Source organism: Callospermophilus lateralis, chromosome 7, assembly GCF_048772815.1.
Source record: "Callospermophilus lateralis isolate mCalLat2 chromosome 7, mCalLat2.hap1, whole genome shotgun sequence".
Taxonomy (NCBI): Eukaryota; Metazoa; Chordata; class Mammalia; order Rodentia; family Sciuridae; genus Callospermophilus; species Callospermophilus lateralis.
The window spans coordinates 7,357,051-7,382,511 of NC_135311.1; the positions used below are offsets into that span (position 1 = coordinate 7,357,051).

At 56.7% G+C, this 25,461-nt stretch overlaps 3 protein-coding genes across 10 annotated transcripts in view; 1 reads left to right on the top strand and 2 right to left on the bottom strand.

The window, feature by feature from the left end:
* The first annotated feature begins 76 nt into the window (after window positions 1–76).
* On the top strand, window positions 77–2,492 carry Bglap (bone gamma-carboxyglutamate protein). The gene is made up of 4 exons (XM_076862216.1): window positions 77–1,605; window positions 1,776–1,814; window positions 1,970–2,039; window positions 2,227–2,492. The coding sequence occupies exons 1-4, from the start codon at window positions 1,542–1,544 to the stop codon at window positions 2,357–2,359; spliced, it is 306 nt and encodes a 101-aa protein (XP_076718331.1). The 5' UTR covers window positions 77–1,541; the 3' UTR covers window positions 2,360–2,492.
* A 97-nt stretch (window positions 2,493–2,589) lies between these two features.
* Window positions 2,590–6,632, bottom strand: Paqr6 (progestin and adipoQ receptor family member 6). 7 transcript variants are annotated; one of them, XM_076861297.1, is made up of 8 exons: window positions 6,216–6,285; window positions 5,613–5,688; window positions 5,097–5,224; window positions 4,807–5,012; window positions 4,580–4,706; window positions 4,177–4,273; window positions 3,877–4,027; window positions 2,590–3,544 (listed from the first exon to the last, which is right to left on the bottom strand). In XM_076861297.1, exons 2-8 carry the CDS (start codon window positions 5,661–5,663, stop codon window positions 3,270–3,272), a joined length of 1,035 nt encoding a protein of 344 aa, XP_076717412.1. In that variant the 5' UTR covers window positions 5,664–5,688; window positions 6,216–6,285; the 3' UTR covers window positions 2,590–3,269. The 7 variants fall into 7 exon arrangements, with proteins under 7 accessions (XP_076717412.1, XP_076717409.1, XP_076717408.1 ...); XM_076861294.1 differs by lacking the exon at window positions 6,216–6,285 and adding an exon at window positions 6,588–6,632 and having other exon boundaries at window positions 3,877–4,304; XM_076861293.1 differs by having other exon boundaries at window positions 3,877–4,304.
* Window positions 6,633–7,738: 1,106 nt separating this feature from the next.
* Smg5 (SMG5 nonsense mediated mRNA decay factor) overlaps window positions 7,739–25,461 on the bottom strand; it is a 29,064-nt gene continuing 11,341 nt past the window's right edge. For both annotated transcript variants that reach the window (XM_076862217.1, XM_076862219.1), the window contains 15 exons: window positions 22,697–22,822; window positions 22,536–22,604; window positions 21,847–22,055; window positions 21,064–21,201; window positions 20,107–20,706; window positions 18,346–18,521; window positions 17,066–17,141; window positions 16,267–16,442; window positions 15,437–15,595; window positions 11,786–11,845; window positions 11,183–11,342; window positions 10,669–10,759; window positions 9,788–9,862; window positions 9,290–9,428; window positions 7,739–9,109 (listed from right to left, as the gene is read on the bottom strand). In XM_076862217.1, coding sequence (XP_076718332.1) covers window positions 9,026–9,109; window positions 9,290–9,428; window positions 9,788–9,862; window positions 10,669–10,759; window positions 11,183–11,342; window positions 11,786–11,845; window positions 15,437–15,595; window positions 16,267–16,442; window positions 17,066–17,141; window positions 18,346–18,521; window positions 20,107–20,706; window positions 21,064–21,201; window positions 21,847–22,055; window positions 22,536–22,604; window positions 22,697–22,822 — 2,338 coding nt within the window. In that variant the 3' untranslated portion in view covers window positions 7,739–9,025. The remainder of the gene's footprint in view (window positions 9,110–9,289; window positions 9,429–9,787; window positions 9,863–10,668; window positions 10,760–11,182; window positions 11,343–11,785; window positions 11,846–15,436; window positions 15,596–16,266; window positions 16,443–17,065; window positions 17,142–18,345; window positions 18,522–20,106; window positions 20,707–21,063; window positions 21,202–21,846; window positions 22,056–22,535; window positions 22,605–22,696; window positions 22,823–25,461) is intronic.

Here is a 25,461-nt window from a genome sequence, read left to right on the forward strand (position 1 = left end):
CAGCTTCAGGCAAGGGCTTGGTCAGTCCAGGCTGGATGGGGCAGTTGTATGGGACCATCATGTGCCAAGGGCAGCAGAGCCCCGTTTTCACAGAAAGTGTGAAACCTGGGTCCCCCAAAGTCAGGATGAGCTGTCAAGGGTATGTCACTCTTCGTCCCACCCTACCTTCTCTTTGACATTTGGATTAAGTGTCCATGGTGGAGGCCTCCAGGATAGTTGGGCCTCAGGACAATGTGACTCATGACTGCTTCTCCACTGTGCTCTTCTCCAGCCAGGACCACCAGGACCGGAGAGGAAGGGGGACAGTTTTGGGTAGAGGGCAAAGCTTTTTGCCCTGGTGTGGGCCACACCCTAGCCCCTTGGACAGAAGCTTGGTTTGGGTCTGTCTCAGAAGCACTGGGGACAGATTGGAAGACATCAGAGTGGCTCCTGCTTTTACCTCTTTCCCCACCAATAGCCCAAGCTTCATCTTTCCCTCTGCCCTCCTCTGCCCTGTGGAGCTGCAGCATTAATAATCCAGACGTCTCCGTCCTGTGCAGCCACCTCATTGAGTGCTATGTGTATTTGTCAGAGTGGGCAGGCGGCCTCCAGCCCCGAGGAGTGTGAGTGAGGACACTGGTCAGCTGGGGAAGGAGCTGGGCCACCCTTCCTTGCTAGGCTGGCTGGAGGCAGTGGCGGCTCTCAGGTGTGGGCTGGGGTTTTCAGGCTGGGACCTGCGGGCCTTCCTGGAGGACTGGGGGAGGCAGGTCCCTCCCTGAGGCTATTAACCTTGGGGAGGCTGCAGGGGTAGGAGAAGAATGGGGGCGGGGGGTCAGGAGCCCAGAGATGCATCCTGTTTTACACTCCTCCAGGTCCTCCCTGCTGGGTCCCCTACCACAGTGCCCTTTCATACCTGGAACTTACTAGCCACCTGGCCTGCCCAGAAATGGAGAGGCTGTCCTCATACACCCAGCCCTACTGTATCTGTTGGCTTTGACTCTTGGACCTGTGCTGCCCTGACCCCTTCTGTTCCTGAAGCAGTTGAGTGGCCCACACCAGCCGGCCTTTGATGTCTGCTGGGTGGATGAGGCCATTGCTGGCACTCCCTCCCTAGGTTTGGCTCCTGCCCCCCAGGCAGACAGTGCAAATCATAGGCCTTGAGAGAGCTGGAGCTCTGGAGCCTATTTTAGACCTGAGCACCCCCTTCCTCTCTCGTTCCACTTAGATCCCAGCCAGGACTCGGGCGGAGGCTGCGGTCTCAACAGAATGGAGAAGGGTACAGGGATCTGGGCAGCCCCCTAGGGCAGGGGCCAGGGGTGATGTCAAAAGCCTGGCAGCCTCTGATTGTGGCTGTCCTCCTTCATCACTCCCAACCACAGTATCCTTTGGGGTTTGGCCTACAGAGCCAGGGCAGATGACCCCCAATTAGCCCTGGCCGCTTCCCCGAGCCCTGCTTGACCATGTGGGCGTAGCCCCCCATCTCTGGGGTGGTATAAAGAGTGCTGGAGTCGGGAAGAGGCAGACCAGTTCCAGCAGCAGTCCTGACAGTGCCAACGGACACCATGAGGACCCTCACACTGCTTGCCCTGCTGGCCCTGGCTGCACTCTGCCTCGCTGGTCAGGCAGGTAAGTACCCCCACTTCTCCCCTTTTCTTCTAGTCTGGACACCCTTCTGCAGGCCCACGCTGTCCTTGTGGAGGGAGAAGCGGGAAGAACAAGCTACCAGAGAAGTAGGGGAAGGAGGATGAGGGCCCTTGGAGTGAGCCAGGGGTGAGCTGGGCACCTTTTCTTTGCAGATGCGAAGCCCAGTGGTGCAGAGTCTGGCAAAGATACAGGTATGGTCCTGGTAGGGGCTCCTGGCACCCCCTCTGCCCTACGCCCTTCAGTCCCATTCCCTGTCGCCCGCTGACTCCTGCCTGTCAGGAAGGCCTGCCTGCTCTCCCAAGCCTGGAACCACCTGACCCTTGCCCTCCTCTCCATGTTTCCACAGCCTTCATGTCCAAGCAGGAGGGCAACAAGGTGGTGAAAAGACCCAGGCGCTTCGTGGACAATGGGCTGGGGTAAGTAGGAGATGCTGAGCAGGGCCCTGCACCTGCAGATGTGCTCGGAGGAGCCATGGTAGGGAGTGGCTTTTAATAGGATCAGGCAGGGGGTCCCTCCTGGTAAGCACTCTGGAGTCAGTGTGCATTTGGAGTAGGGGGTGGGCATATTGCATGAGGAGTGATGCCACTGTGTGGGACTTCTCAGAGCCCCAGCTCCCTACCCGGATCCCCTGGAGCCCAGGAGGGAGGTGTGTGAGCTCAACCCGAACTGTGACGAGCTGGCTGATCACATCGGCTTCCAGGACGCCTACCAGCGCTTCTATGGGACCCCGGCCTAGGTGTCTGTGCTGGCCGTGGCAGCCCTGCTCTGGCTCTGCGCCAGGACTCCTCCCTCGCCTCCCCCTCGGTCCCTCTGCCCTGCCAGTGTGGGCATCCCAGCTGGTCCAAAATAAAGTCCAGAGGAAGAATTGATGGGCTGTGAGTCTGTCCAGTCTTTGGGGGAGGGGCTTGGCGGATGGAGTGGAGAGAAAGTGTCACCTTCTTCAGTCCCAGAAAGTGCATCCCGAAGTCCTGTTTGTTTATTTATTGAAGCTGCTTTGTTCCAGAAAGCATGGAAGGTGGTTTCCTAAGGCTAACTAGGCTTCCCAGCTCTGGCCCAGCACCCCTCCCACACCAGTCCACTGAATTAGCCATGACACAGCAAACACACCAGCCCCTGAAGGCCTGGACATCTTGAGTATACAGCTGTGACCAGGACAGACTCATCTCTAGGCAAAAAGCTGCTGGCAAAGAAGGTGCTACCTCGTTTTGGGGGGTGGGGAGCCAATGTGTGGCCCTTGGCTGGTTAACAAGCATTCAGGAGAGGCCTAGGTTAGTCAAGTCAGTTCTTCTGGGCTGAGTGGAGACTTCGGGGAGCACCAGAGATGGGCCAGGTCAAAGGGCCCGACACTCCCTGTTTCAGCCCCCAACAGGGCCCGGGGGCAGCTCCAACCTGGACACATGCATCTCCTCCCATCTCCCCTCACAGACCCTCGGCACTTACCCCACTCCCTCCAAGAGCCCCTCACGGCCCTCGCACTCTGCCAGTTCCCTCCATCTGTCCCTCCTCTCTTATGCCCTCCCTCTCTCCTCAGCTACTCTTGGCTCCAGGCTCAGATGTGCCCCCACCTTATCAGGCCTGGTCTGGGCTCCACAGCAGCACTGGGTCCTGGTCTCTGCCTCCCTCCAGGCCAAGGTCAGGGATGAGTCTCACTGTTGCTTGGCCTGAGCTCCCCCCTCTGGCGGACCACCTTGCAGCAGGGGGCAGGTCCCAGGGGCTCGAAGCAGGGAGGCTGTGAAGGCAGCAATGATGAACAGGTTCCCAGCCACTGCCAGGCCCAGGGTGGCCACTGTGCCCTGCAGGCCCAGGGGGGGTTCCTGGGTGGCCAGCCAGGTTCTGCGAGATCCCATATCAGCTAGTACCGCCTCCAACTGGAAGTGGGTGCCCAGCACTGCACAGATGTGGAATAGCTGGTGACTGTGGCCTGGAGGGAGGGTGGGCAGGTCAGGCACACACCCATTCCCAAGGTTCACTGACCCACTCTGTAACCCAGGGCAAGTCACCTGTCCTCCTACTCCCCTGTAAGAAACCCTGACTCCCAGAATTGTTAGAAGGGGGACTGAGCTGATTTGCATAAAGCCTTGCATAGTGTATTAGTTTCCGCTGTTTCTGAGGAAGGGCCCAAGGAAGAGGAAGGGTGTGTCCTTCCTGGCATCTGCGTCCACCCTTGGGCTGTGAAATCTCTCTACCTAGCTCACTCCTGCTCTGGGAAATTGTCTCCCTGGCCCGTGCAGGGCCGGCCGGGCACATCCTCACCGATATAGTCAAAGCGCCCAGGCGCCAGCCGCTCTGGCAGGTGGGAGGCAAAGAGGAAGCCAGTGAGCAAGGCACAGAGGAGATGGTAGCTGTGGCTGGTGCTCAGCGCCTCCTGTCCGCAGCTGTGACCCCGGCCCCAGCACAGCCCCAGCTGGCGAAGGAAAAGCATGGCTGGTGGAGAGGGCCTCTGAGCGGAGTCCGAGATGGGTCTGGGACCTGGCCAGGGTGCTGAGCCTGGAGAGCAGGGAGAGGGCTGGGGGAGATGGGTCAGGAGGAAGCCGGGCGGTCCGGCAGCCTTACCCTGTAGAAGAGTGGAAGGTTGTCGAACAGGAAGGGATAGGCGAAGGCCGCCGTGCGGAGTACCTTGCTGAACCCAGGACTTTCTAGTTCTGGGAACCTGGGAGACACGGACAGGCTGGTCGCCATTCCTGGCTCCGGCAGGGATCAAGAAGGGCAAGGGGAGCTTGAGCCAAATGGGTGTCAATGAAGCTTAGTGGCTAGGAAAGCCCTTAGGTCGCACGCCTCCCTATATAAATGGTCACGTCTGTAAAATGGGGCTAAGGACCCCTTAGGCTGTGGAATGAACAGACAGCTGGGCATGTGCAGGCGCGCAAGGGCTGGCCTGTGGCCTCTCAGCTCTCCTCTCCTATCCCTCGGCCTGGCTTCGCCCTCCCTTCCCCGGGGGCGGCGCCGGAGCACCCACCGGGAGTAGCAGGAGAGGCTGGTGCACAGGAGGGAGTTGAAGGCGGCGGCGGGCACAAAGAGCTGGTGCAGGCGGCCGTGCAGCCAGGAGGCCGGCATGGAGTAGGCGGCGTAGGGGAAGGCGCAGCCTGCGGGGGGCGGCGCGGCAAGAGCTGAGGCCCGCGCGCCCGGGCCTCCCGAGGTCCCCCGCCCGGCCCCGCCTCCCGCCGCGACCCGCCGCCGGCTCACCCAGGCTGTAGAGGCTGAGCGCGCCGTAGTCCAGGAAGTAGCAGATGTGACGCGCGCGGGGCGACATGGAGCTGAAGGTGTGCGCGCAGCACGACGCGAAGGGGTAGAGGCAGGCGGGCAGCAGGAAGATGAGCAAGGGCCAGTCGTAGGGCTCGGCGCGGAAGCCCGGGCCCTCGAGCAGCGCCAGGAGGCGCCACAGGAAGTACCTGCGGCGGGAGGGCTGGGCTCAGGCCGCCACCCCGCGCCGCGCTCCCGGCCCAGGCTGCGCCCTGGAGCAGAGCGCCCCTCACCAGGTGGGCAGGAAATGGGTCCAGATGTTGACCGTCTCGTTGGTCATCTGGAAGGAGCTGAGGACACAGTCCAGGGCGGAGCTGGTGGGGCGCCGGTAGCCCGACATGATGCCGTCTTCCCAGAACACCTGGGGTCGTGGTGGACGGAGAGAGGGGCAGTCACTGTGCCCTGCCCGCTCCATCCGCCAAAGACCTCTGGAAGCCGGTGAAGAGGATGCGCGCGATGTCACGGGTCCCCAAAGACGTACTAAATCTGACCCCCATCTTACATGGCCCCAGTACCCACAGAATGAGAAACAGAAGAGCCAGGACGGGGGACAAAATGGGCGTGGAGAGGCCACAGGGCAGTCTGGAGGAGTCTGAATGGGGGCGCTGTGGGCTCTAGGGAGGGGCACACGCTCAGAGAGCAGGGGACAGGAGGACAGGAAACTGCTGCCGGGGGATCTCCTCAAGAGCCAAAGAAAAACATCGCCCACAGTCCTCTGGGGGGAGAGGGTTGGTGGGCGAGGCCCTCACCCTGGGAACCTGGTGGACTCGAAGGAGCTGGGGCAGCTTGAGGCTGAGCATGGTGGCCCGGCAGCTCCACGTGGACCTGGAGATAGAGTGGGGGAGCGTCAGGGACCAGCCCATCCACTGGCCGCTTTCCCCGGGCTCAGGCTAGACCTGGTTACTCAGCCCAGGACGGGGCGCCTGCGTGGTGGCTGCTGGCCACGGGCTGCTTCCTCTGGGCCAGGGTAGGCTGGCCCGGCTCCCTCAGAGAGCCCCACAGAGCCCTGCCTTTCTCACTCCCCACTGGAGAGGCTGTCAGCCTCAGCCTGGAACAGAGGGCCCTCGGCCAACCCGGCCAACCCGTCCCCTGGAGTCGGCCCCCTAGTGCTCTCTTGGCCTCAGGAAGGACCCTGACACCTGGAGGCCAGCGGAGGCTTCAGCGCCCCCTCCAGCAGAGAGCCCTCGTGCCTGGTAAAGCACTGAAACCTGCCCTGGGGGAACTCCCGGGAAGAAGGATGCCATCCAGTAGGCAAGGAATTAGGGTTCTGGTCTTCTCTGAGGACTACACTTGTGCCCAGGAGATACTCGGGGTCCCTTCCCCTCCTGATCCCCAGGCCCCTCATCCCAGACCTGTGCAGTGCCTCCGGGTGGCTGCGGCTCTGCTGCCCCGCCCGCCTCTCAGGCTGCCTGTCCCCTGCATTCCTTGGCACCAGCAGAGGGGATGGGCTTGGAGGTGGGCGGGCACCCAAGAGGGAGAAAAGGACACTCCCCAAGTCCCCAGGCCAAAACTTTCCAGCAACTCCGCAGCCAGCCCCACCCCTCTTCCTGCCAAGTCTGAGCTTCATGGGTCTGGGCCTCACCCAGGCCTCTACTTGTGTCATTCAACAGTTTGGGTCCTCAGGGACTAACTGGGTGCTGAAGGCCTGGCTGGGAACAAGGGTGCCTGGTCCCTGCACCCCACATGAATAGAAAGGGCTCCCCCAGGATGTCGCTTGCCACCACCTTTCTTGGAGAAGGTGAGATGATACAGGGTCTGTCTCCTCTCGGGATTCCTGTCATCAGAAATAGGGTTTGGAGCTCTCAGCCACGGAAATGAAGGATCAGACGGACACTAATCAGGACACCACCTGGAACCCAGAAGAGGAAGGGCCAGGGCCCAGGTCTTGAGCTTCCTTACCCAGAGCTGCAAGGCTGCTCCTCAGATGGTGGCTCTGCCACCCAGGGCTCCTCAGGCGGAGTCCCAGGCTCCTTCAGCCAGACTGACAGGGAGAAGAGTGCCGGGGAGGCGGGCCAGGCCTGGGCGGAGAGTGGGGAGACAAGGGGGAGCTGGGGAACAATCCCCGCCTTGTCCAGCCTCTAGGGAGCAGCATGGGGTGGCCCAACCCCATTAGCAGGCAGCTCACTCGGCCTCCTGGGAACAGTGGCCCCTCCAGCAGGACCCGCCTTGCTGTGCAGACTGGCTGGGGCAAGCCCTGGTGGTGTGGACTCCAGTCCCCTCTCATCAGCACACCCTGGTTCCAAGTTGTTCAAGGAACGTGGACGGTTTAGTCTCAGGCCCAAAAAGGGGATCCAAATCCCTAGAGGGTAGTTGTTTTTTTTTTTTTTGGTAACAGGGTTGAACCTAGGGTGCTAACAACTGACCCAGCCTTTTATTTTTTTGAGACAGGGTCTTACTAAACTGCTGAGGCTGGTCTTGAATTTGGGGTCCTACCTCAGCCTCTGGAGGGCGCTGGGATGACAGGCGTGTGCCACTGTGCCTGCTCCAAACCCCTACATTCCAGAAATGCCAACCCCTCTCCAGTCTCTCAGTACCTGGTGTCTGGGAGGTGCTCAGAGCAGACTGTGGAGGGGCCACCTCCCCGCAGGAATGGATGTGCCAAGCTTGTTTACCCCCAAACACAAGGGTCATGTGGGTACTGACCCTCAGGACAGGCACTGAGGCTGGTTTCAGGGCTCCCCCCTGCCCCCCCCCCAACCCAGGAAGCACTGCGGAGGCAAAATTATTGTTTGGGCCTGTCCTTGGGAGGAAACCATGGGGCCATGAGGTCAAAGAGCGACAACCACAGAGCCATCTCCAGGGACTTCGTTCCTGAGGTGCACTCGAGAAGCATCCCCAATACCCCAGCTCCCCAGTGAGACTCTGGCAGACAGGCTCGGGCTTGGGGGTCTTTATTAAGTGATGCTTTAGTCTCAGTCTCTGCCAGGATCTGGGGTGGGGATGACTGTTCCCCCAGGTTTCCAGACACACACTCAAGAGGTGGCCGCCAGAAGCCAGCTCTCCTCTCAGCAGTCCAGGAAGCTAGGCCAGCACTGGCTGGGCTGGGGGCAGAACTGAGACCCTCCTCCCCAGCCCCCAGCCCTGCTCTACTGCAGCCTGGGGGGAGGGCCGAGGCGTCCGGGCCAGCGCCCCCCACTCCTAGGTGCGACATTCACTGCCCTGAGCTATTCATGATCTCTGCTCCCACATGGTCACCTGGACACTCCAAAAGCCAGCTCATGCTCGGCCCACCAGACCTTTAATCCTGGGGGAGGGAAGCCCATCAGGACGGTGATCCTGGCTGGCGGCTTCCGCAGGCCTCCCCTTTCTCCCCTTTCTACGGCCCACTGAATGCTGGCCGCTCGTCTTTGGCCCTCCCTGGGACAGTAGGGGTGGCCTCAGCCTGCACTCCACCCTGCCCCAGCGCAACAGCCAAGTGCACAGAGCACAGCAGTGGGCTGGTGGCACAGAACCACCGCTGGTACAGGCCAGCCTGCCTGAGCCCCGCGTAGGGCTGCCCCTGCCCTGGAAGCCAGACAGGCAGATGGGGAGCAGAAGAGGGGCAACTGGGAGTGTGGCTCCCGCAGCAGGGGGGACACAGACCCCACCCCTGCCACACAGCGCGGGCTACTCCAGGCCCTGCTTTCACAGAGCCCCACAGCTGGCTCCAGAGCAGTCCTGCCCCCCAAGGGAGATGAAAGGAAGATGGGTGGTCCCTGAGGAGGGAAAGGGTCTGCAAAGAGCCACTGACGCCTGTAGTACTCAACTCTCCCCAGGGCCCAGAGGGTCCACCGCCTGGCCCCTTCCACCTGCACCTCGGGTAGAACAAAGGGCCCCTTCTGCTGTCCCTTCCCCTCAAGAGGTCCAGGAACAACTCCAATGAAACGCAGACACCTATGCCTGCCACCTGTCACCTGCCCAGGGGACAGCAGGAGGGTCAAGACAGGAAGGCTGGCGGGGAGCCCAGCCCAGGCCTCTCCTGCTCCAAGAACTTTCCTCACTTTCCTGACATCATCTTGGCAACAAGGGACCCCCCCTCCCAGCTGGCTCCTGGGCCCTCCCTCAGCTCCGCACAGCTGGGCTTCCTTCCTGTTTGGTGGGGTGGCTGCAGGTGGTGGTCCCGGCTGCCAGGGAGAGCAGGAGAGATCTGGTGTCAGCCCCACTGCAGGGCCTCGGGTCAGCCTCAACCAATCTCCTTCCACTGCTTGTAGAAGTCCAGAACGTTCTTGATGTCCACGCTGGCATGGGCAGCGGCCTGCAGGGCTGCCTGCAGAATGAGGGAAGGAAAGGTGGAAGAGGCCTGGCCTCCTGAACTGCGGGACAGCTGCTGATATCTGGGGAAGGGGTGTGGCAGGGGAAGGGACATCTGCCTGGGAGATTGAGGACAGATGCCATTCAGGTCTGCTTCCCCACAGTCCACCCTGTCCCCACCTCACTGGTGACCCACCTGCATGGGCCCTGAGAGCGCACTGGGGTTATCCAGGGGAAGGCCTGTGACAATGGTCACCATGCCACTTGGGTCCTCTTCCCCTGTCCCCTGGGCTAGAGTCAGTTGTTTGCAGCTGTCCAGGATCTTATAGAGAGTCCTAGTGGGAAGAGCAAAAGACAGGCTGAGACCCAGCAGAGCCTAAACACGAGGGTTCCCAGGGGCCAGGGGAAGCTAAGAATGGGAGGACACCAGGAAATGGCAAGAGAAGCCAGGCAGCCAGGGGCAGGGGCCCTGAACCTGGCTCTGGGGGATGTGCTAGAAGACAGCAGAGACAAGCCGAGCCTAGCGAGCAGAGGGCCAGGCCCAAGCTTCTCAGGCTTGAGGCTGAGCCCATCCAGAGGGAGGAGGGCCCCGGGGCTGGGCAAGTCCAGAGCTGCAGGAGGCCCCCTGGCAGGGGGGTGTGGAGCCCAGGACTTCCCCTGGAGGAGGTTCTAGTGGTAGGGGCTAAAATTTTACCAGGCATCTGCATCCTGCCTCTTCAACTTATGCCGCTCGAAGCTCTTCCCCACCTCCTTCTGGCAGCGAATGTACCTGTAAGAGAGGGAAGGAGGCAGGGTCAGGGGACAGGAAGGGCACTTTATACAAAGAAAACTATTGTAACCCCCGGGGTCGCAATTTTGCCAGAGGGGGAGGGCTGGGCTGGCTGGTGGCACTGCTCCCATCAGGATCTTTTGGACTTGTTTCAAAGTGGCTTCCTGGCTGCTTTCCTCTGATAACATCATTCTCTGGTTCCTCCCGGGGAGGAGCCAGGAGCAGCAGATGCTTTCAAGTCAGGGCTTCTGGAGACGAGGTCCACACAACTAGGCACCATGCAGCTCCTGGCCATGGGAGGCAGATGCAGGGGAGGGCAGCACCCCGCTCCTAGTTCTCCAGCCCCAAAGGACAGAGGGCAGCTGGACTGGATGGGGAACCCGCATGTGCTGCCATCTGCTCCTAGCTGACTGGCGGTCTCCCACCTCGCCTCCAGCCTCGGCTCAGTGGGGAGCTGGGGCGGCTCAGTGGGGAGCTGGAAGGCCCTGGGTGGTCCCTGGTTCCCAGCAGGAGAGTTCCACACGAAGGAGCCCACAGCCAGGAGCTGGGGTGGTGACGGCTCCCTTCTCCCCTGTGCTGCTGACCACAGACTTGCCCAGAGGTGAAAGGACAGCAGCTCAGTGCTCCCCCTGGGCCTCTTGACCCCTGAGTCACCCTCTGTTTCAGCAGCTGTGACCTGGACTTCCATTGATCTCTTCCATGTCACTCTCTAGGCAGCATGCAGACCAGGACGCCAGCCGCTTGCAAGCACGTGCTGTCCCCACTGTGGGCCAGGGCCCACCCTACTCCTGCCAAGATGTTCTCACCTGTTTCCTTTTTTAAATTCTGCCTCCAGGTACCGGATCCCATCTCGGGCTCCGGGGTGTTCCTTCTTCAGCAAGTCCAGGCCATCGATCACTGGGGCACAGGGTCGGGGTAGGCAGAGACAAACAGAGGAGCTCAAACTGCTGACCTGAGCTCTGTGGGAAGCATGTGCGCATACACTGGCACAGACTGCAGGGGACAAGGGCCTGTGGTGCCCCACGAGGCTCCTTAAGTTCTTTGAAAACATGACCTTCTGCCAGCAATTTACCAAGAGCTTGCATTTAGATTTTTCTCAGTGGTTACTCCAGCATCTTGTGAGATAGCATTTAATGGAGATTATTAAGGCCATCTCGCAGATGAAGTGACTGGGTTCAGAGCTGTGGTGGCACTCGGCCAAGGGCACTGTATAAACTGCCGGTTCTCCTCCAGCCCCCAAGGCCAGTCAACCCAAACCAGGCATCCTCAGTCTGTCTTAGGCACACATGTACCTTTCCTCCTACCTCCCAAAATGCTTACCTGTCCTTGGGATGATGACGATGAAGCGGCCACTGGTGGCCAGCTGGCGGATGATAGGGAGGTGGTGGCAGAGGGCTTGGGTATCAGGGACGAGGTAGGGAGACATGGCCGACTGGGCCTTGGGCTGCTGCAGGCTGCCCTCCAGCTGAGAGACCTCGAGCTAGTTAGAGGAGACAGAGTGAGAAGAGCTGCCAGGCCCCGCAGCCTGGGCTGAGCAGCAGCAAGAGAACCCAGGCAGCAGCAATAAGTGGCTCCTTCTCTTGCTAAAAGGGACAGCAAAGTCTATACCAGTGACCTCAGTGGAAAGTGGACAGGAAGAAAGGATAAGTTAACACCAAGGGCAGTGATGTGCATCCAGGGCCTATAATCCCAGGGCTTGGGAGGCTCAGGCAGAAGGATCACCAAGTTCAAAGCCAGCCTCAACAACTTAGCGAGGCCCTGAGCAATGAGGAGACCCATCTGGAAGGCAAGAAAGGTGATCCAGGTGAAGCTGAGGGACACAGTGGCACAGAGCAGGGGTCTGCAACTAGAGTGAGATCCACCAATGAGGTTCAAGCAAAAGCCGGGCCAAGAGCAGGAGGAGCACCTGGCCCCACTTCCTACCTGAAGCCGGAGCTGAGCCATGTCTCTCATTAACCTGTTCCGCCGAGCCTCCTCCTGCGCCTATAGAAGACAGAAGCTGTGAGGACAGAGGAGGGCACTGCCCTCCAGAGACCATGACCACCAGCAAGCTCCCCTGGGGCCTGAGACAAGCTCATGCCTGCTGCAGGAGGGGAGGGAGGAATGGAAGAGGAAACACTCTTCTGCGCACCCAGCAACTCCCATGACCAGGCCACACTGGACCGCCCACAGGGGCTGTCATGACGCAGGATGCCACCTGGCTGTGCCTCGGGGCCTGGCTGATGTCTGCTCTTCTTGCTCTCCTCAGCTGGATACCCCTAGAGGACCCAGACCTACATCCTTGGCCTCCTCCCACTAGCTGCTCGACAGTGCCCTCCAAATCCGCAGACTCCACCGGGACCTGACCAGCCCGAGTTCTAGTCCCATGTCCACCTGCCCGTTCAGCAGGCAGCCGAATCTGCCTCTATGACCTGCTTCTTTCCTGCTGGTGTCCCTTGTCTCTGAGGGAAACAGAAACATTTCTCCATCTGCCTCAGTCAAAAAGCCTGCAGCTGGCTTTGACTCTTCCTCCTCTCAGCCCAGAAGTTACCAGCTTTCCAGACCTGCCGACTGAACTCCCTGACCAGCACAGGGACTTTCCACCTGCATGGGCCACCCCAGTCCCAACCAGCATCTCTGTGTCGTCAGCTCAAGCTCTTCCCTGGTCGAACCCCACCCGTCTCTACCTGCAACCACAGCGATCGCTTAAACCATCTGATGCCTGTTTGGCCCCGTCTAAAAGTTCTTTGATGTTTTCTTTGGCTTTTTGGATAAAGTCCAAATACTGCAATATGGTCTAAAAGCAGGGGACAAGGATGGGGCCTCTGTCCTGTGCAATACGGAGAGCCGCTGGAGACTCCTGGAGGAGCCAAGCAGTCAAGGTGAGACCTCACCAGACCAGCCGCACCGAAGGGAACTGAAACAACCAGCTGCAAGTCTTCAAAAGATCAAGGTTGGGGAAACTGAGGCGCTGTATCATATTGGAGGAGACTAAAGAGACAACAACCAAATATGTGGGACCCTGCGTTGGGCTAGGAGGAGAGAGACATCAGTGGGAACCGGTGGACTATAACACGCCTGCAGCTAACAGCACCGCCCCGACCCAAATCCCTGCTTTTCTAACTGTACTGTGGCCAGTACAGAACTGTGCAGAGTCCGCACAACAAGAACTGACCCGGCTGTGTGTGGTAGCGCACCCCTGTGACCTCAGCTCTGGAGGTTGAGGCAGAGGGTTCGCAAATTTAAGGCCAGCTTAAGCAACTTAGAGAGCCTCTGTCTCAAAAAAAAAAAAAAAAAAAAAAAAGTGATAAGGGCAGGTGACAGCGCAGGGGTGGCGCACCTGCACTACCCCCGTGAGGCACCATATGAAAAAGCCCTGCCCAAGTGGTAGTAGTGATTGCCGGGAAGCACCTACACAGGAAGCGCGGTGAGGCGGAAGGCCAGAGCCTGGGGAGGTACTTCCCCACAGGCCTGTCGGCAGACTAAACACAAGAGCACTTCCCTCCAGAAATGGGGCCCATGAGTCTCATTTTTATGCTAAAACTCTTTGTGGATGGAAGCCCACGTTCAAAAGAGGGAGCGGGGGTACTTGTGTGACTCCTGCCCCAGAGAATCAGTGCAGGCCAGGGACCCACGGGCCCGGGGTGAGGAGGGCTGCATTGAGCTAAGGGCCCTGAAGTCACCCAACAGTGCGGACAAACCTGGTGCTCCTCAGACAGCCCATCAGAAGAGGGGACCCCACCCCAGGAGGACTCTGCCGCGGCCCCGTGGAGTAAGTGCCCACTCGACCTACACAGAAGTCCAGTCCCTAGAGTGGCACAGAAGAGCCAGGAGAAGAACTCAGGTTTGGGGTTCGGGGTCACTCACTGCACAGCACTTGCCCAGCATGCCAGAGGCCCTGGGTTCAGGCTCCAGCCACACACACAAACTGAAACAAGAAGAACTCGGGTCTGTCCAACTCCAGAGCCCTGGCTCCACTCTGACGACACCTGCTGACCTTGGGAAGGCTCCCTTGGGTTCTGTTTCATATATGAAACAAGCTCTCACTTCCCAGGGCTGCTTCAAGGTTAAATGAATGTCACATGCGAACCAGTCTTTGCACCCAGAAAGGTTTTAATGAATGACAGGAGATGACAATGTGACCTTCATAACCCTCCTGCTCCTGGGGGCTGGGCCCCGTGGTGGGGAAGCCTGTGACCTGGGCAGAGCAGAGGCAGTGTGGCCGCTGATGTCCAGTTCCACATGAGGTGGCCTTGCAAGTGCTGCCCGCGCCCACTGCCTACCCTCGGAGCCTTCAGAAACTTTTGGCTGAAGGAAACGCCTGTGGAAACGCCAATGTGTTTTGAAGCTGTGTAACTTCCCCACAATTATTTTTGTAACTCCGTCTTTTCCTATGGAACTGCAATAAACCCTGAATACAAAAGGTTTGTTTTTAACAAAATATGCTTGTTTACAAGACGGCAAGGAAGGGAGTTTCTGGGGAGTCAGGGTCCCTTCAGCTCAGCAGAACGTCCGCAGGAAAGGGGCTCAGAGCTAGGAGGGAAGTGCTGGCCTGGGGCTGGGGCTGGGGCTGGGGCTGGGGGAGGAAGCTGGCCGGGGCGGAGACTGGCTTGGGATGAAGAAGCAAACCAGAGGCTTCTGAGACACTGGCCTGTACTTCCCGTGCCAGACACCAATGCCCCAAATGCACTAGAGAGGACAACATGCCCAGAGCCCATGGAAAAAACCAGACTGTTGCTCAGAAAGTATCAGCCCCACAAAAGAAAGGACTGTCCTGTTGGCCACTGTAACCCCAGCGTCTCCAGCACCCACACGCCTAGCACCGAGCAGACTCCCGATGGGTATCTGCAGAATGAAGCACTAAATGGAAGAGAGGTAACGGAGGCCACTGCCGACTCTTTGGGGCCCCTGTGGAGGGGAGCATGAGCAGAAGAGGTCCCTGCATGGTGCCAGGTCCCAAGGATCTCCACCCCTTCCTTTCCTGTCTTCTGTTGTCATTGTTTTACCAGGGACTGAACCCAGGGGTGCTTTACCACTGAGCACATCCCCAGCCCTTTTTAATTTTTTGTTTTGAGATAGGATTTCACTAAGTTGCTTAGGGCCTTGCTCAGTTGCTGAGGTTGGCCTCAAACTTGCCATCCTCCTGCCTCAGCCCCAAGTAGCTGGGATTATAGGCGTGCGCCACATGCCAGCTCTCTACCCCTCCGTCTTGATGCCTCTTTCAGGGACAGGAATGCTGCCACAAGACAATGGACAGGGCACACTCTGCGCACCCTTCTCCCCTCTTCCCGAAAACCCCAAAGTCAATTCCATTTATTCCCACATACAAGACTAGGAAACTGGCTTTGCAAGGTTCAGGGACTTTCTTAATTCAAAGCAGGAGGGAACAGAGATGGCCACGTCAGTCCAGGGACAGTCCTAGGCCATGCTGCCTCTGCTCAAGGCCCCTCTCACTCTGTGTCCAGGCCCCATCCCTTAGTCCCTCCCGGTCCCCCTTCAGGAAGGCCAGCTGGCCTTCCCACTCACCAGGTTCTTCGGGAAGGCCCGGCAGTGTGGCTGAGCCCCCGCCCGGCCCCTCAGGGAGGCCTGACTCACCATGCGGAACTGGGCCTGGGCCTGCTGCAGCAGGCTCTCCTGTTCAGACTGGGCCGTGCTGACAAAGATGCCGACCTCGGGGTTGAACTGCAGGATGCTGCCTTGCAGGCGGGCGACAAAGTGACCGAAACTGCGGATGCAGCAGATGCGCACCACGGACTGCAGGGAAGCACAGGAGCAGGGCTTCTGGCCAGCCTGCCACCAGGAGGCTCCCGTTCCTCCCCATCCCTCCAGCCCCACACCGGCCCTGCCACCTTGGCCCTGGGGGTCTACAGTGGGAGGGAGGAGCAGTGAGGCCCAAGGCCTCTACCTGCCAAAAAAGCAGGAAGCAAGCAGGGCAAGGAGAGCCTAAAAGATGGGAGAACCAGGTCTTGGTCTGGAAGAGCAAAGGGCACGGAGGGGACCCCAGGAGAGCTGTGTTTAGCGTCACCCGCCTCCACAGGTCTCAGCTCCTTGATGGAAAATGAGGATTGAAACAGATGGGTATTTCCCAACTTTCTTTCGTCAGTAAAATCTTCTTCCTCCTCCAATGCAAACCCTCTCTGGAGTCTTCAAATACAAAGCCCAGCACAGCCAAGCGGCTCCGGTGAGAGGCAGGCAGCCAGGGGAGGGCTGGGGCACTGGGAGGCGCCCCGACAACCCAGGAGGTGACGCAGACTCAAGGCTGAAGGCAGCGGGACAGTGGGCAGCACAGCCTCCCAGCACAGAAGCTGGGCTCCAGCTCCAGGGAGGAGGCGTCTGGCGGCCCCACCCTAGTCCCCACCCCAGCCCCTACCCCAGCACTGTGGCCCTGCACACAGCACCCTCTGGCAGGAGAAGGAAATGCTCACCTCCTCCAAGGCGCTGAGTAGGGGCCGGTCAGTGTCAAAGTTAAAGCGGCGGTGAGCAGCCCTGAGGGGAGGCAGGTTGCGGAGCGCCATGTCCTCTGGGAGCAGGGGGCTTGAGGGGAGGTCAGGCAATTCACAACCTTCCAGAAGATCCTGCACCTCAGGACATAAGGCCAGACCTGGGCAGAAGGAGGCTACATCAGACCACCCGCCCTGGAACTCCTGGTCAGGGGGACAAGCCCTCACCCGTGGGAATTACGGGGCTGGCAAGGCAGGACACACCACAAGGACAGAGGGGAGGAAAAAGAGCCACAGGAGGACACCCCGGCAGGACACAAGAGCTTAAAGGGTCAGAGGAGCAAAGCTGGGCACAGGAGGAGGAGGACGCTCAGTCCATAAAGGCTCCCCAACGGAAGGCACACACTGGGGTGCAGCTGGGAGAGGGGCTCTGGAGCCAGGAGCCACTGGAGGGGGAGAGCAGGCGACCATTCTAGCGGCAGGAGGGAGGCCCGTCAACTCCCAATGCCACAGGCATCCGAGCGACAGCAACCACAGTGCCTGGCTCCTCCCTGGATGCCTTCCCGAGGGAACACGGCCCTCCACGCCCAGGCTACCTGCCCAGTGAGTGGTGCTGGGCTAGACACCCGAGAGGCCGGACCAGACAATGACTGCTGTGTGCTAGGGAGGCCCTGTGGTGAGTCCCACTGACCTCCTTACCCCAGGGGCTGGGCTACGGCAGCGGGAGGGGCTCAGTGGGGTCTGGAGGAAAAGGGATGAAGGACAGTGTCAGCGACTTGCTCACCGGACTCCTGGAGCTCGCCAGCAGCTGGCAGCAGGTTCAGCAACACAGACAGGCGGTTCCACAGACTCTGGGAGCTCTGGGGAGGGAGAGGAGGGCTTGAGCCAGGGACTTTGGTGCTGGAGGAAAGCAGCCGGCCAGGGCGCCACGCCCTGGGGACTGGGCTCATGTTGGGGCCTGGTGGGATCTGACAGGAAAATTAACCACAGAGGCCAAGGGGCTAGCAGAGGACCTAGAAAACAGAGGGGGTGGCGAGGGCAACCCAACTATTCCCACATGGGGGGGGCTCAACTTCTTCACCAGCGAACTTCATGAAAAGAGGGCAGTGAGGGGACAAGAAGGACTTCCTGGATCTAGACAGTGGGAGAAGTTCAATGTGGAAGAGGTGACTTCTCCACGGCCAGCAGAAGCTTTTCTTTCGGCCCTCTCTTCATGTGCCCATTCTGGGACACCTCTCCAGGGATCTGACCTAGTTCGTCCACCGTGACTACGCTACACCTCCTTGACAACTAACGACTGGGCACCTGTCCTCACACGTGGGCACACACCCCAGGGTGTGCCTGGACCTGGCTTAAAGCTCTCGTCTAGGGAAGGGGGAGAGCCACTGGGAAGAATCTGTCACAGCAGGGCAGGTGGACTCCTGGGGAAAAAAAATCTCTGATACAGGCTGGGTGCCGTGGCTCACGCCTGTAATCCCAGCAGCTCGGGAGGCTGAGGCAAGAGGATCGCGAGTTCAACACCAGCCTCGGCAATTCAGCGAGGCACTAAGCAACGCAGCGAGACCCTGTCTCTAATAAAATACAAATCAGGGCTGGGGACGTGGCTCAGTGGTTGAGTACCTGAGTTCAACCCCTGGTACCCCCCAACCCCCACAAAAAAAAAACTCTGATACAAATGAGAGGAGGAGAAACAGCCATAACCCACCCAGGCCCATGGTACAAAGTGACACACCCGGAGCCAGTGCACCTTCCTTGGACACCCGCTCAACCCTGTCCCAAGTTCCTGCCTCCTGCCGCCATCCTGCACTCCACCTCTCCCTCCTCTGGTCTGTGTGTGCTGAGTCTGGCCTCACACACACACACTCATCAGGCCACTCATGGCAGGCATTACGCTCAGCACAGGGCACAGAGAGCAAAGCAGGCAGCCTTCTTGCTGTGCCCTAGCCACGGGCTCTTTGAGGCAGACATCAGGCCTGCTCCTTCCCTGGAGCCCAGCCCGGGGGTCCCTGGCCACAGGTCCCTCTGCCAACATCCTGGGACCTGACACCGGGGGACAAGGAGCACCTGAGCACACACGATGATGAGGTCGGGGTTGGTCCGCAGCCAGTCCAGGAAGACCTTCACAGCAGGAAGCAGGCCCTCAGACGTCAGCACCTGCAGCTTCTCCTGCAGGCTACGCTCGTTGCGACAGGAGCGCCCACTGGACTCGCTCCCTTCCGACTCAGAGCCCTCCTCAGACACTGGGGTTGCGGGGAGAGAGAACTGGGATCAACAGCGAACGGCACTTTGCAACAGGCTTCAGTTCTGTTGGGGGACAGGCCACCTAGATTCTTCTAAGGAATTCTGACATGAAAGAAGTGGGAAGTTGGGCACAGGGATGCACACCTGTAATCCCAGCGCGTGGGAGGCTGAGGTAAAGGATGGCAAGTTCAGGACCAGTTTCAGCAAGTAAGTGAGGCCATAGCTACTTAGGGAGACCCTATCTCAGAAAAATAATAAAAGTGATGGGTATGCAGCACAGTTGTAAGACTGCCCTGGGTTCAATCCCTAGTACAAAATCAAAAATAAACAAAAAAGGGAGAAAGAGGTGGCAAATTCACGGTCAGACCTCTGCCCAATTCTTTTTTTTTTTTTTTTTTTTTTTTTAAGACAGAGAGAGAGAGAGAGAGAGAGAGAGAGAGAGAATTTTAATATTTATTTTAGTTTTCGGCGGACACAACATCTTTGTTTGTATGTAGTGCTGAGGATCAAACCCAGGCCGCACGCTTGCCAGGTGAGTGCGCTATCACTTGAGCCACATCCCCAGCCCTCTGCCCAATTCTTTAAGGCCCCTAACTGGAGTTTCTAAACCAAGGGCTTGCTGCCTTCCAGTACGATTCTTTCAGACTCAAGCTAATTTGTAAGACTGGCCTAGAGCTATTTGCTCATCCAATGTTTATGAAGTGCTTACTCTGCCCTGGAAGACAGGGCAGACAGTCAGAAGGGAGCTCTCAAGGAGGGAGAAAAACAGGGGGCACAGGTTCCAAACAATTACCCTCAACTCTCAACCCTCTACTTTGTAGAATAGAATACGGAACAGGGCATTTCACCTCTTGAACAACAGCCTCTGCATTTCTTTCATTCACTCAAAATGAATGGGGATGTCGCTCAGTGGTAGAGCACCCCTGGGTTCAAACCTCAACATAGCACCAAGAAAAAAAAAGGTTGGGGGTAAAAGGCAGCCCTGGAGACAGAGCTCAGTGTACAGCGCTGCGTGGCAAAGCCTTGGCTTTGATCCTCCGCACGAAAAACAGAAAAGATGACAGCACTCAGGGTAGGGATGAGAACTTTCACGACTGCTCCGAAAATTCAAAGTCAAACACCACCCTGGAACCATCTAGCCTAATGCCTCACGCAGAGCAGGTCGACAAACGCTTGTGCTGCTGAAGGGCACTCTTTCTGCAGGCAAGATCCTCAGAGAAGTCCCTCCACCCCACCTACCCTGATGGGGACAGGTTTCCTAGCTTGCAGAGGCCCAGAGGGACCTTGGTGGCAACTGGGGAGAAAGCTACAGTTGCAACTGTGTGAGAAGAGAGCCCAAAAACTTCCGGGCAGTGTCGAGTGGGAGGAAATGGGACACAAGTGAGACCAGGAAATGGGTAAGAAAGTGAGCAAAAGGAAAAGTCCTCAGGAAGACCCTCCTGGGCTGCCCTGTTGGAAGAGTCAAAGGTAAGGCAACGAGGGTAAGAAGAAGTGGTTCACAGAGGGGAAGAGTGGCTTCCCTCAAGTGGCTTCCCAGGGCACGGAGGTGTGGGCCATGGCAGGATGGTGAGGGTGACCCCATACCTGGCTCTGAGGGCCTGTCCACATCCCCATTGACACAGGGCTGGTGGCTGGTCACGGCATGAGGGTCGGCGGTGGGCTGGAGGAGCAGGTTGCTGAAGGTGGGGGCCAGTCGGAAGCAGCGCTTGGTCTGGAACATCTGGGTGGACATAGCTTGGAGGTTGCTGGCAATGCTAGCCTCACTGGGGCCCAGAGGGCCATTGAGGGAATCAGGGGCCTCGGATCTGGCCCGAGGGGGCTCCAGTGCTGGGGATCGTGTCCCCTCCTCATCCTCCATATCTTCCAGGTCTGACCGAGACTCCTGGCTGTTCATCTCCGAGTCTGTCTCGGCATCAAAAGCTGTGCCCCCACCTTCCAGACTCTTGTCTGAGCCACTGTCAGAACCCTCGCTGGCCCGGGCTGAGTCATGGCTTGAGTCAGACTCAAATCCTTCACTCAGATCGCTGTCATCACCAGCTTTAGGCGGATGCCGGCGGCGGCGGAGGCAGGAGAGGCGGGAGAACTTTCGGCTCTTTCTACCCTCGCCAGCTTGGGGTGCTGTGGGGGGAGGAGGCTCAGGATCTGGCTCCTCTTTCTCCAGTGGCTCCTTGGACTCGGGTTCATCTGTGGAAAAAGGAAGGTCAAATAGAGCCTAGGGAAAAATTACAGCCTGAGAGCTGGAACATTCTATCCATATCTCCACTCCCGGCTGAGCATCCCCCACCCGCCCCCACTTTTACGCCACGGAACCCAGGGCCTCACGCGTCCTAGGAAGGGCTCCACCACTAAACTACATCCCAGCCCTTTTTATTTTTAGCAAGGGTCCTACTAAGCTGCTCAGGCTGGCCTCAAACTCCAATCCTCTTGCCTCAGCTCCTGAGGAGCTGGGGTTCCAAGTCCGCTCCGCTGCACTCATGTCCCTTTCACATCCCCGTCCCCACACCAGTCTCTCCACAGTCACCACCTCCCCCATTCTCCCACCTGTGCCATCGCTCTGGAAGGCCGGGACAGGGTTTTCGCCCTCCTCGAGCTCAGCCTGCAGCCGTATGTTGACATGGTTGACGAGGTGGGAGAAGAGGGCCAAGGTGAAGGCAATGGCTGCACTGTACTGCTTGGATCCTGAAGCCAGGGAAGCCAGGCGTGAGGACCCAGGCCTGATGAGGAATAGGCACCTCCAGCTCCAGCCCCATCTTACCTGTTCTCAACTCATCCAAGGATCTGACTACACTTCAAAGCTTCTGCTAAGGTAAAAAAAGATTTCCCAAGTCTCTGGACCATCGTCCTTCTGACAGTCTAGAACGCACCAGCTCACCCTGTGCCCCCTCATGGAAGCACACCTTCTTGTCCTAGCTCAGGATCCCTGGCTTCAAGGTTCTTCCCAATTACCCAAGAACTTTGCGTCCAGCGCTGCCCCTCCCCTCTTCCCTTCAAATCTTGCTCTACAAACACCTCTGCCAGAAAGGCTTCCCCAGGTGCCGGGGTCGGAACTGTGTTGGTGTCATCAGCTACATATTTGGCCCTTCTCCTGGCCAAGTGTGTACATATCTGTGTGTGTGTGGGGGGGCGGCAGTACTGGGGACACACTGTCGCCTTTGCTCATTCACAGGAGGCCACATAGGTGAGGTTCTTTGGCCCTCATTTCTACCACATCCAAGCAGTGAAACAGTGAAGGGGCTGCTTTTGGAAGGAAGTCTACATGTAACGAGCTGCAAAACAGGGCGTGAGGTCCGGTCAGAGGGGCAAGCGGGTCACGAGGAAGGTTACCTGCTCTCTTCAAGCTGTGCACACCCATAAGGCAGATGATGACCATCTGAAAGAGGAGCAGATCCGGGAGAAACGAGTATCCACTCTCATACTCCTCCTCCTCCTCACTGGCCAGGCTGAGGTTGGGCGAGGAGGGCAGGTAGAAGAGACAGAGGTTGAAGTCCTCCAGGACCGACTGGCAAAGGGAGGTCAGCTCGGAGTCCACAGAACTGTGGAAGGGCAGGAGTAACAAGGCAGGTCAGTGCTGGGCCCGAGGGAATTGGCAATGAAGACTCAGAAAGACTACGGGGTCTTACAGGTGAGACCAGGGGAGAAGATAGTGCCGGGCTGTCTCTAAAGCAGACAAAATGGGCATGGCTCTGTGGAAAAGCACTTGCCCCCCACAAAAGGCCCTGGGCTTCATCCCATCACCACAAACAAACAAAAAACACAGAGCAGACTAAACAAAATGAGATGGAGTGTGGGTGACAGTTCTGTCTTCCATACTTAGGACCTACTTTGTCACAGAGGGTGAGCTACTAGGAGAATGGACAAAGAGCAAGGGGTGCCAAGGATGGACTGAGTGGCTAGAGAATTTCCAGTGGAGGCAAACTCCAACAGGCAGAGCTCTCCTTGGCCTCCTGTGCAAAGCAGCATCCTCACTGGGGCTCGCACAATGTGATTTTCTGCTTCTGTTTTTCTCCACTCACCTGCTTTTGGGCTGCAGGAGGCTTTGCAGGTACATAAAGTTCACCAACAGTCTCTTAATATCCTTACATCTGAAACAAGAGGAGCCCAGGTAAATGTTAAGTGGCCCCAAAGTCCCCACTGCACTGACAGGAAGGCCCTGTCTTACCCAGACCCCACCCACCTCTTTTTGCTGGGAGAGAGCTTCCGCGCCTCGCACTTCTTCAGCTGGTGGTACATTTTGGCTGCCTTGTCATATAGCCGCTTGAGGTTCCCGTAGGCCCCCTCAAAGGACACTTCTGACTGGATGCTGAAGGAGATACAAGGGAGAACTATTGAGTCTTGGCAGGGGAAAGGTGGAGAAGGGCATGTCACTCTACCGGGGCTTTAGGGAACAATGTCACTAGTATATATAGGCTGTCCCCCACCTCACCTTATATATATATATATATTCAGGGTAAAAGACTCCTAAGCTACCCAATAAAGTACACCCACACAACTTCCAAATTTGTTGCTACTGATGTTTTAAATATGTTTTTTAGTTGTAGATGGAAACAATACCTTTATTTTTACTTATTTTGATGTAGTGCTGGAGATCGAACCCAGTGCCTCACGCGTGCTAGGCAGGCACTCTCCCACGGAGCCCCAGCCCCGGCACTTGCTGTTGCTTTTGCTGTACTGGAACCTAGTGCGCCACCACTGAGCTACACCCCCAGCACTTTTTATTTTGTATTTTGCGACAGGATCTCACTAAGTTGCTCAGCCTAAGCTTGAACTTTCAATTCTCCTGCCTTAGCTCCCCAAGTTGCTCCCAAGAGCCACTGTGCCCAGCTCAACTTCTTCCAGATGAATCTGAGTAACTGATATCTTACTCTCCTCAATATCCGGAAAATAGACAATAATCCTATTCTACATTATGACCTTAACTTAGTTAATCACTGAAATACATTATCCTAACTACAACAGGCAGCATTTAACGAGCATTTACTACGAGCAAATATATCTACCCACACTGTTGCAGTTAATCCTTCCAACACTCTTTCAAACACAAACAAGTACTAAGCATCCCTTGTGTCAGGTACATAGAGTACCCTAGCACTGTCCACTGTTAAAAGAGAGGAAAGGGGGCTGGAGTTGTGGCTCAGTGGTAGAGTGCTTGCCTGGCATGTGTTAGACCCTGGCTTCGATCCTCAGCACCCCAGATAAATAAATAAAAGATCCATTGACAACTAAAAAAAATATTTTTAAAAAAAGAGAGAGAAAAAAGGGAGCCTGTGAGAACAAGGACATTGCCCAAGGTCACACAGCTGACTCATGGCAGAGCTGAGGCTCCGAGTCCATCTCACTACAAAACCAATAACCTTGGCACTACTTCACAAGCTTTGTTTTTTTGTCTTATTTTAAAAAAACAACTTTTAGGGGCTGGGGCTGTAGCTCAGTGGCAGAGAACTTGCCTAGTAGGTGACAGGCACCGGGTTCAATCTTTAGCACTATATACAAATAAAATAAAGGCATTCTGTCCATCTAAAACTACAAAAATTTAAAAACAACTTTTAGGCTTGGAAGTATAGATCTGTGGTAGAGCACATGCCAAGTACACACAAGTCTAATCAAAAAGCCAGATCACTTTCAGGAGAGTCTATGCCTAGCACGCAGGAGGCCCTGGGTTCTACCCCGAGCACTGCAAAAAAAAAAAAAAAAATTATATTGTATTTTAAAAATTAAGATAAAAAAACTTTTTAGTTATAAAAAGCAAGGTGTAAAAAGAATATACATTGGTGGTAAATTAAAGACAGTCATAAATTCTTTGATACTCCTCCTGCTGAGAAACAGGGTTCCTCTCTTCCCCTTCAGTTTTACAGCAGGAAGGGCTCTGCAACAGCTCTGACCAGCAGAACAGGGCAGAAGTGGCTAGAGGTCTCTGAAGTCAAGCATTAAGAAACTAGCACAGCCAGCTGCTCTGGCCCACGCCTGTAATCCCAGCAGCTCAGAAGGCAGAGGCAGAAGGATCAAAGCCAGCCTCAGCAAAAAGCAAGACATTAAGCAACTCAGTGAAACCATGTCTCTAAATAAAATACAAAATAGGCTGGGGATGTGGCTCAGTGGCCGGGTGCCCCTAAGATTAATATCCTTGGTACAAAAAAAAAAAAAAAAAACTGCTTAGCAAAGAATCTTGAATCTCCACTATGTAGCATCCACATTCAGCTGAAATAGCACCCAAAATAGAAGGAATGATAAATTCTTTAAAAAAAAAAAAAAAAGAAAGAAAGAAAGAAAAAGGAGAAGAAAAGAAATTGGCAGATAATGAAGGTATTGTGACACATGACTGTAATTCCAGCAACTTGGGAGGCTGAGGCAGGAGGATCTGAAGTTGAAGGCCAACATGGGCAATTTAGCAAGACCCTGTCTCAATAAAAAAACAAAAAAAGAGCTGGGGGGCTAGGGTTGTGGCTCAGAGGTGGGGTGCTTGCCTGGCATATGTGAGGCACTGGGCTTGAGTCTCAGCACTGCATATAAAGAAGTGAACAAAACAAAGGTTCATCAACATTTAAAAATATATATTTAAAAAAATTATATATATATATATGAGCTGGGGTGGAGACATAGCTCAGTGGTAAAGTGCCCCTGGGTTCAATCCCCAGTACCAAAAAATTATTATTATTAATAATAATAATAGGGCTGGGGTTGTAACTCAGAGATAGAGCACATGTTTCACACGCATGAGGCACTGGGTTCGATCCTTGGCACCGCATAAAAATAAATAAAGATATTGTGTCCATCTACATTAAAAAAAAAAAAAAGAAGAAAGAAAGAAAAGAAATAGAATAAGAATAAAAGAAAAACTGACAGACCCTACTTCTAAGTCTCTCAGGGCATACATGGTTCACTATTGGAACGTAAGGCATTATGTAAGACGTCTATCTACCTTGAGGAAGAGACCACCTGGAG

Bases quoted from the DNA above. Each gene is read 5' to 3' on its own strand.
- Bglap (XM_076862216.1), top strand. From the start codon at position 1,542: ATGAGGACCCTCACACTGCTTGCCCTGCTGGCCCTGGCTGCACTCTGC. The intron at 1,606-1,775 runs GTAAGTACCCCC...TTTTCTTTGCAG, and splicing joins CTGCCTCGCTGGTCAGGCAG to ATGCGAAGCCCAGTGGTGCA. The intron at 2,040-2,226 runs GTAAGTAGGAGA...GGGACTTCTCAG, and splicing joins TTCGTGGACAATGGGCTGGG to AGCCCCAGCTCCCTACCCGG.
- Paqr6 (XM_076861300.1), bottom strand. From the start codon at position 5,278: ATGGAGCGGGCAGGGCACAGTGACTGCCCCTCTCTCCGTCCACCACGA. The intron at 4,707-4,806 runs GTGAGCCGGCGG...CGCCCCCCGCAG, and splicing joins GCTCAGCCTCTACAGCCTGG to GCTGCGCCTTCCCCTACGCC. The intron at 4,305-4,579 runs GTGGGTGCTCCG...TGCCGGAGCCAG, and splicing joins AGCCTCTCCTGCTACTCCCG to GAATGGCGACCAGCCTGTCC.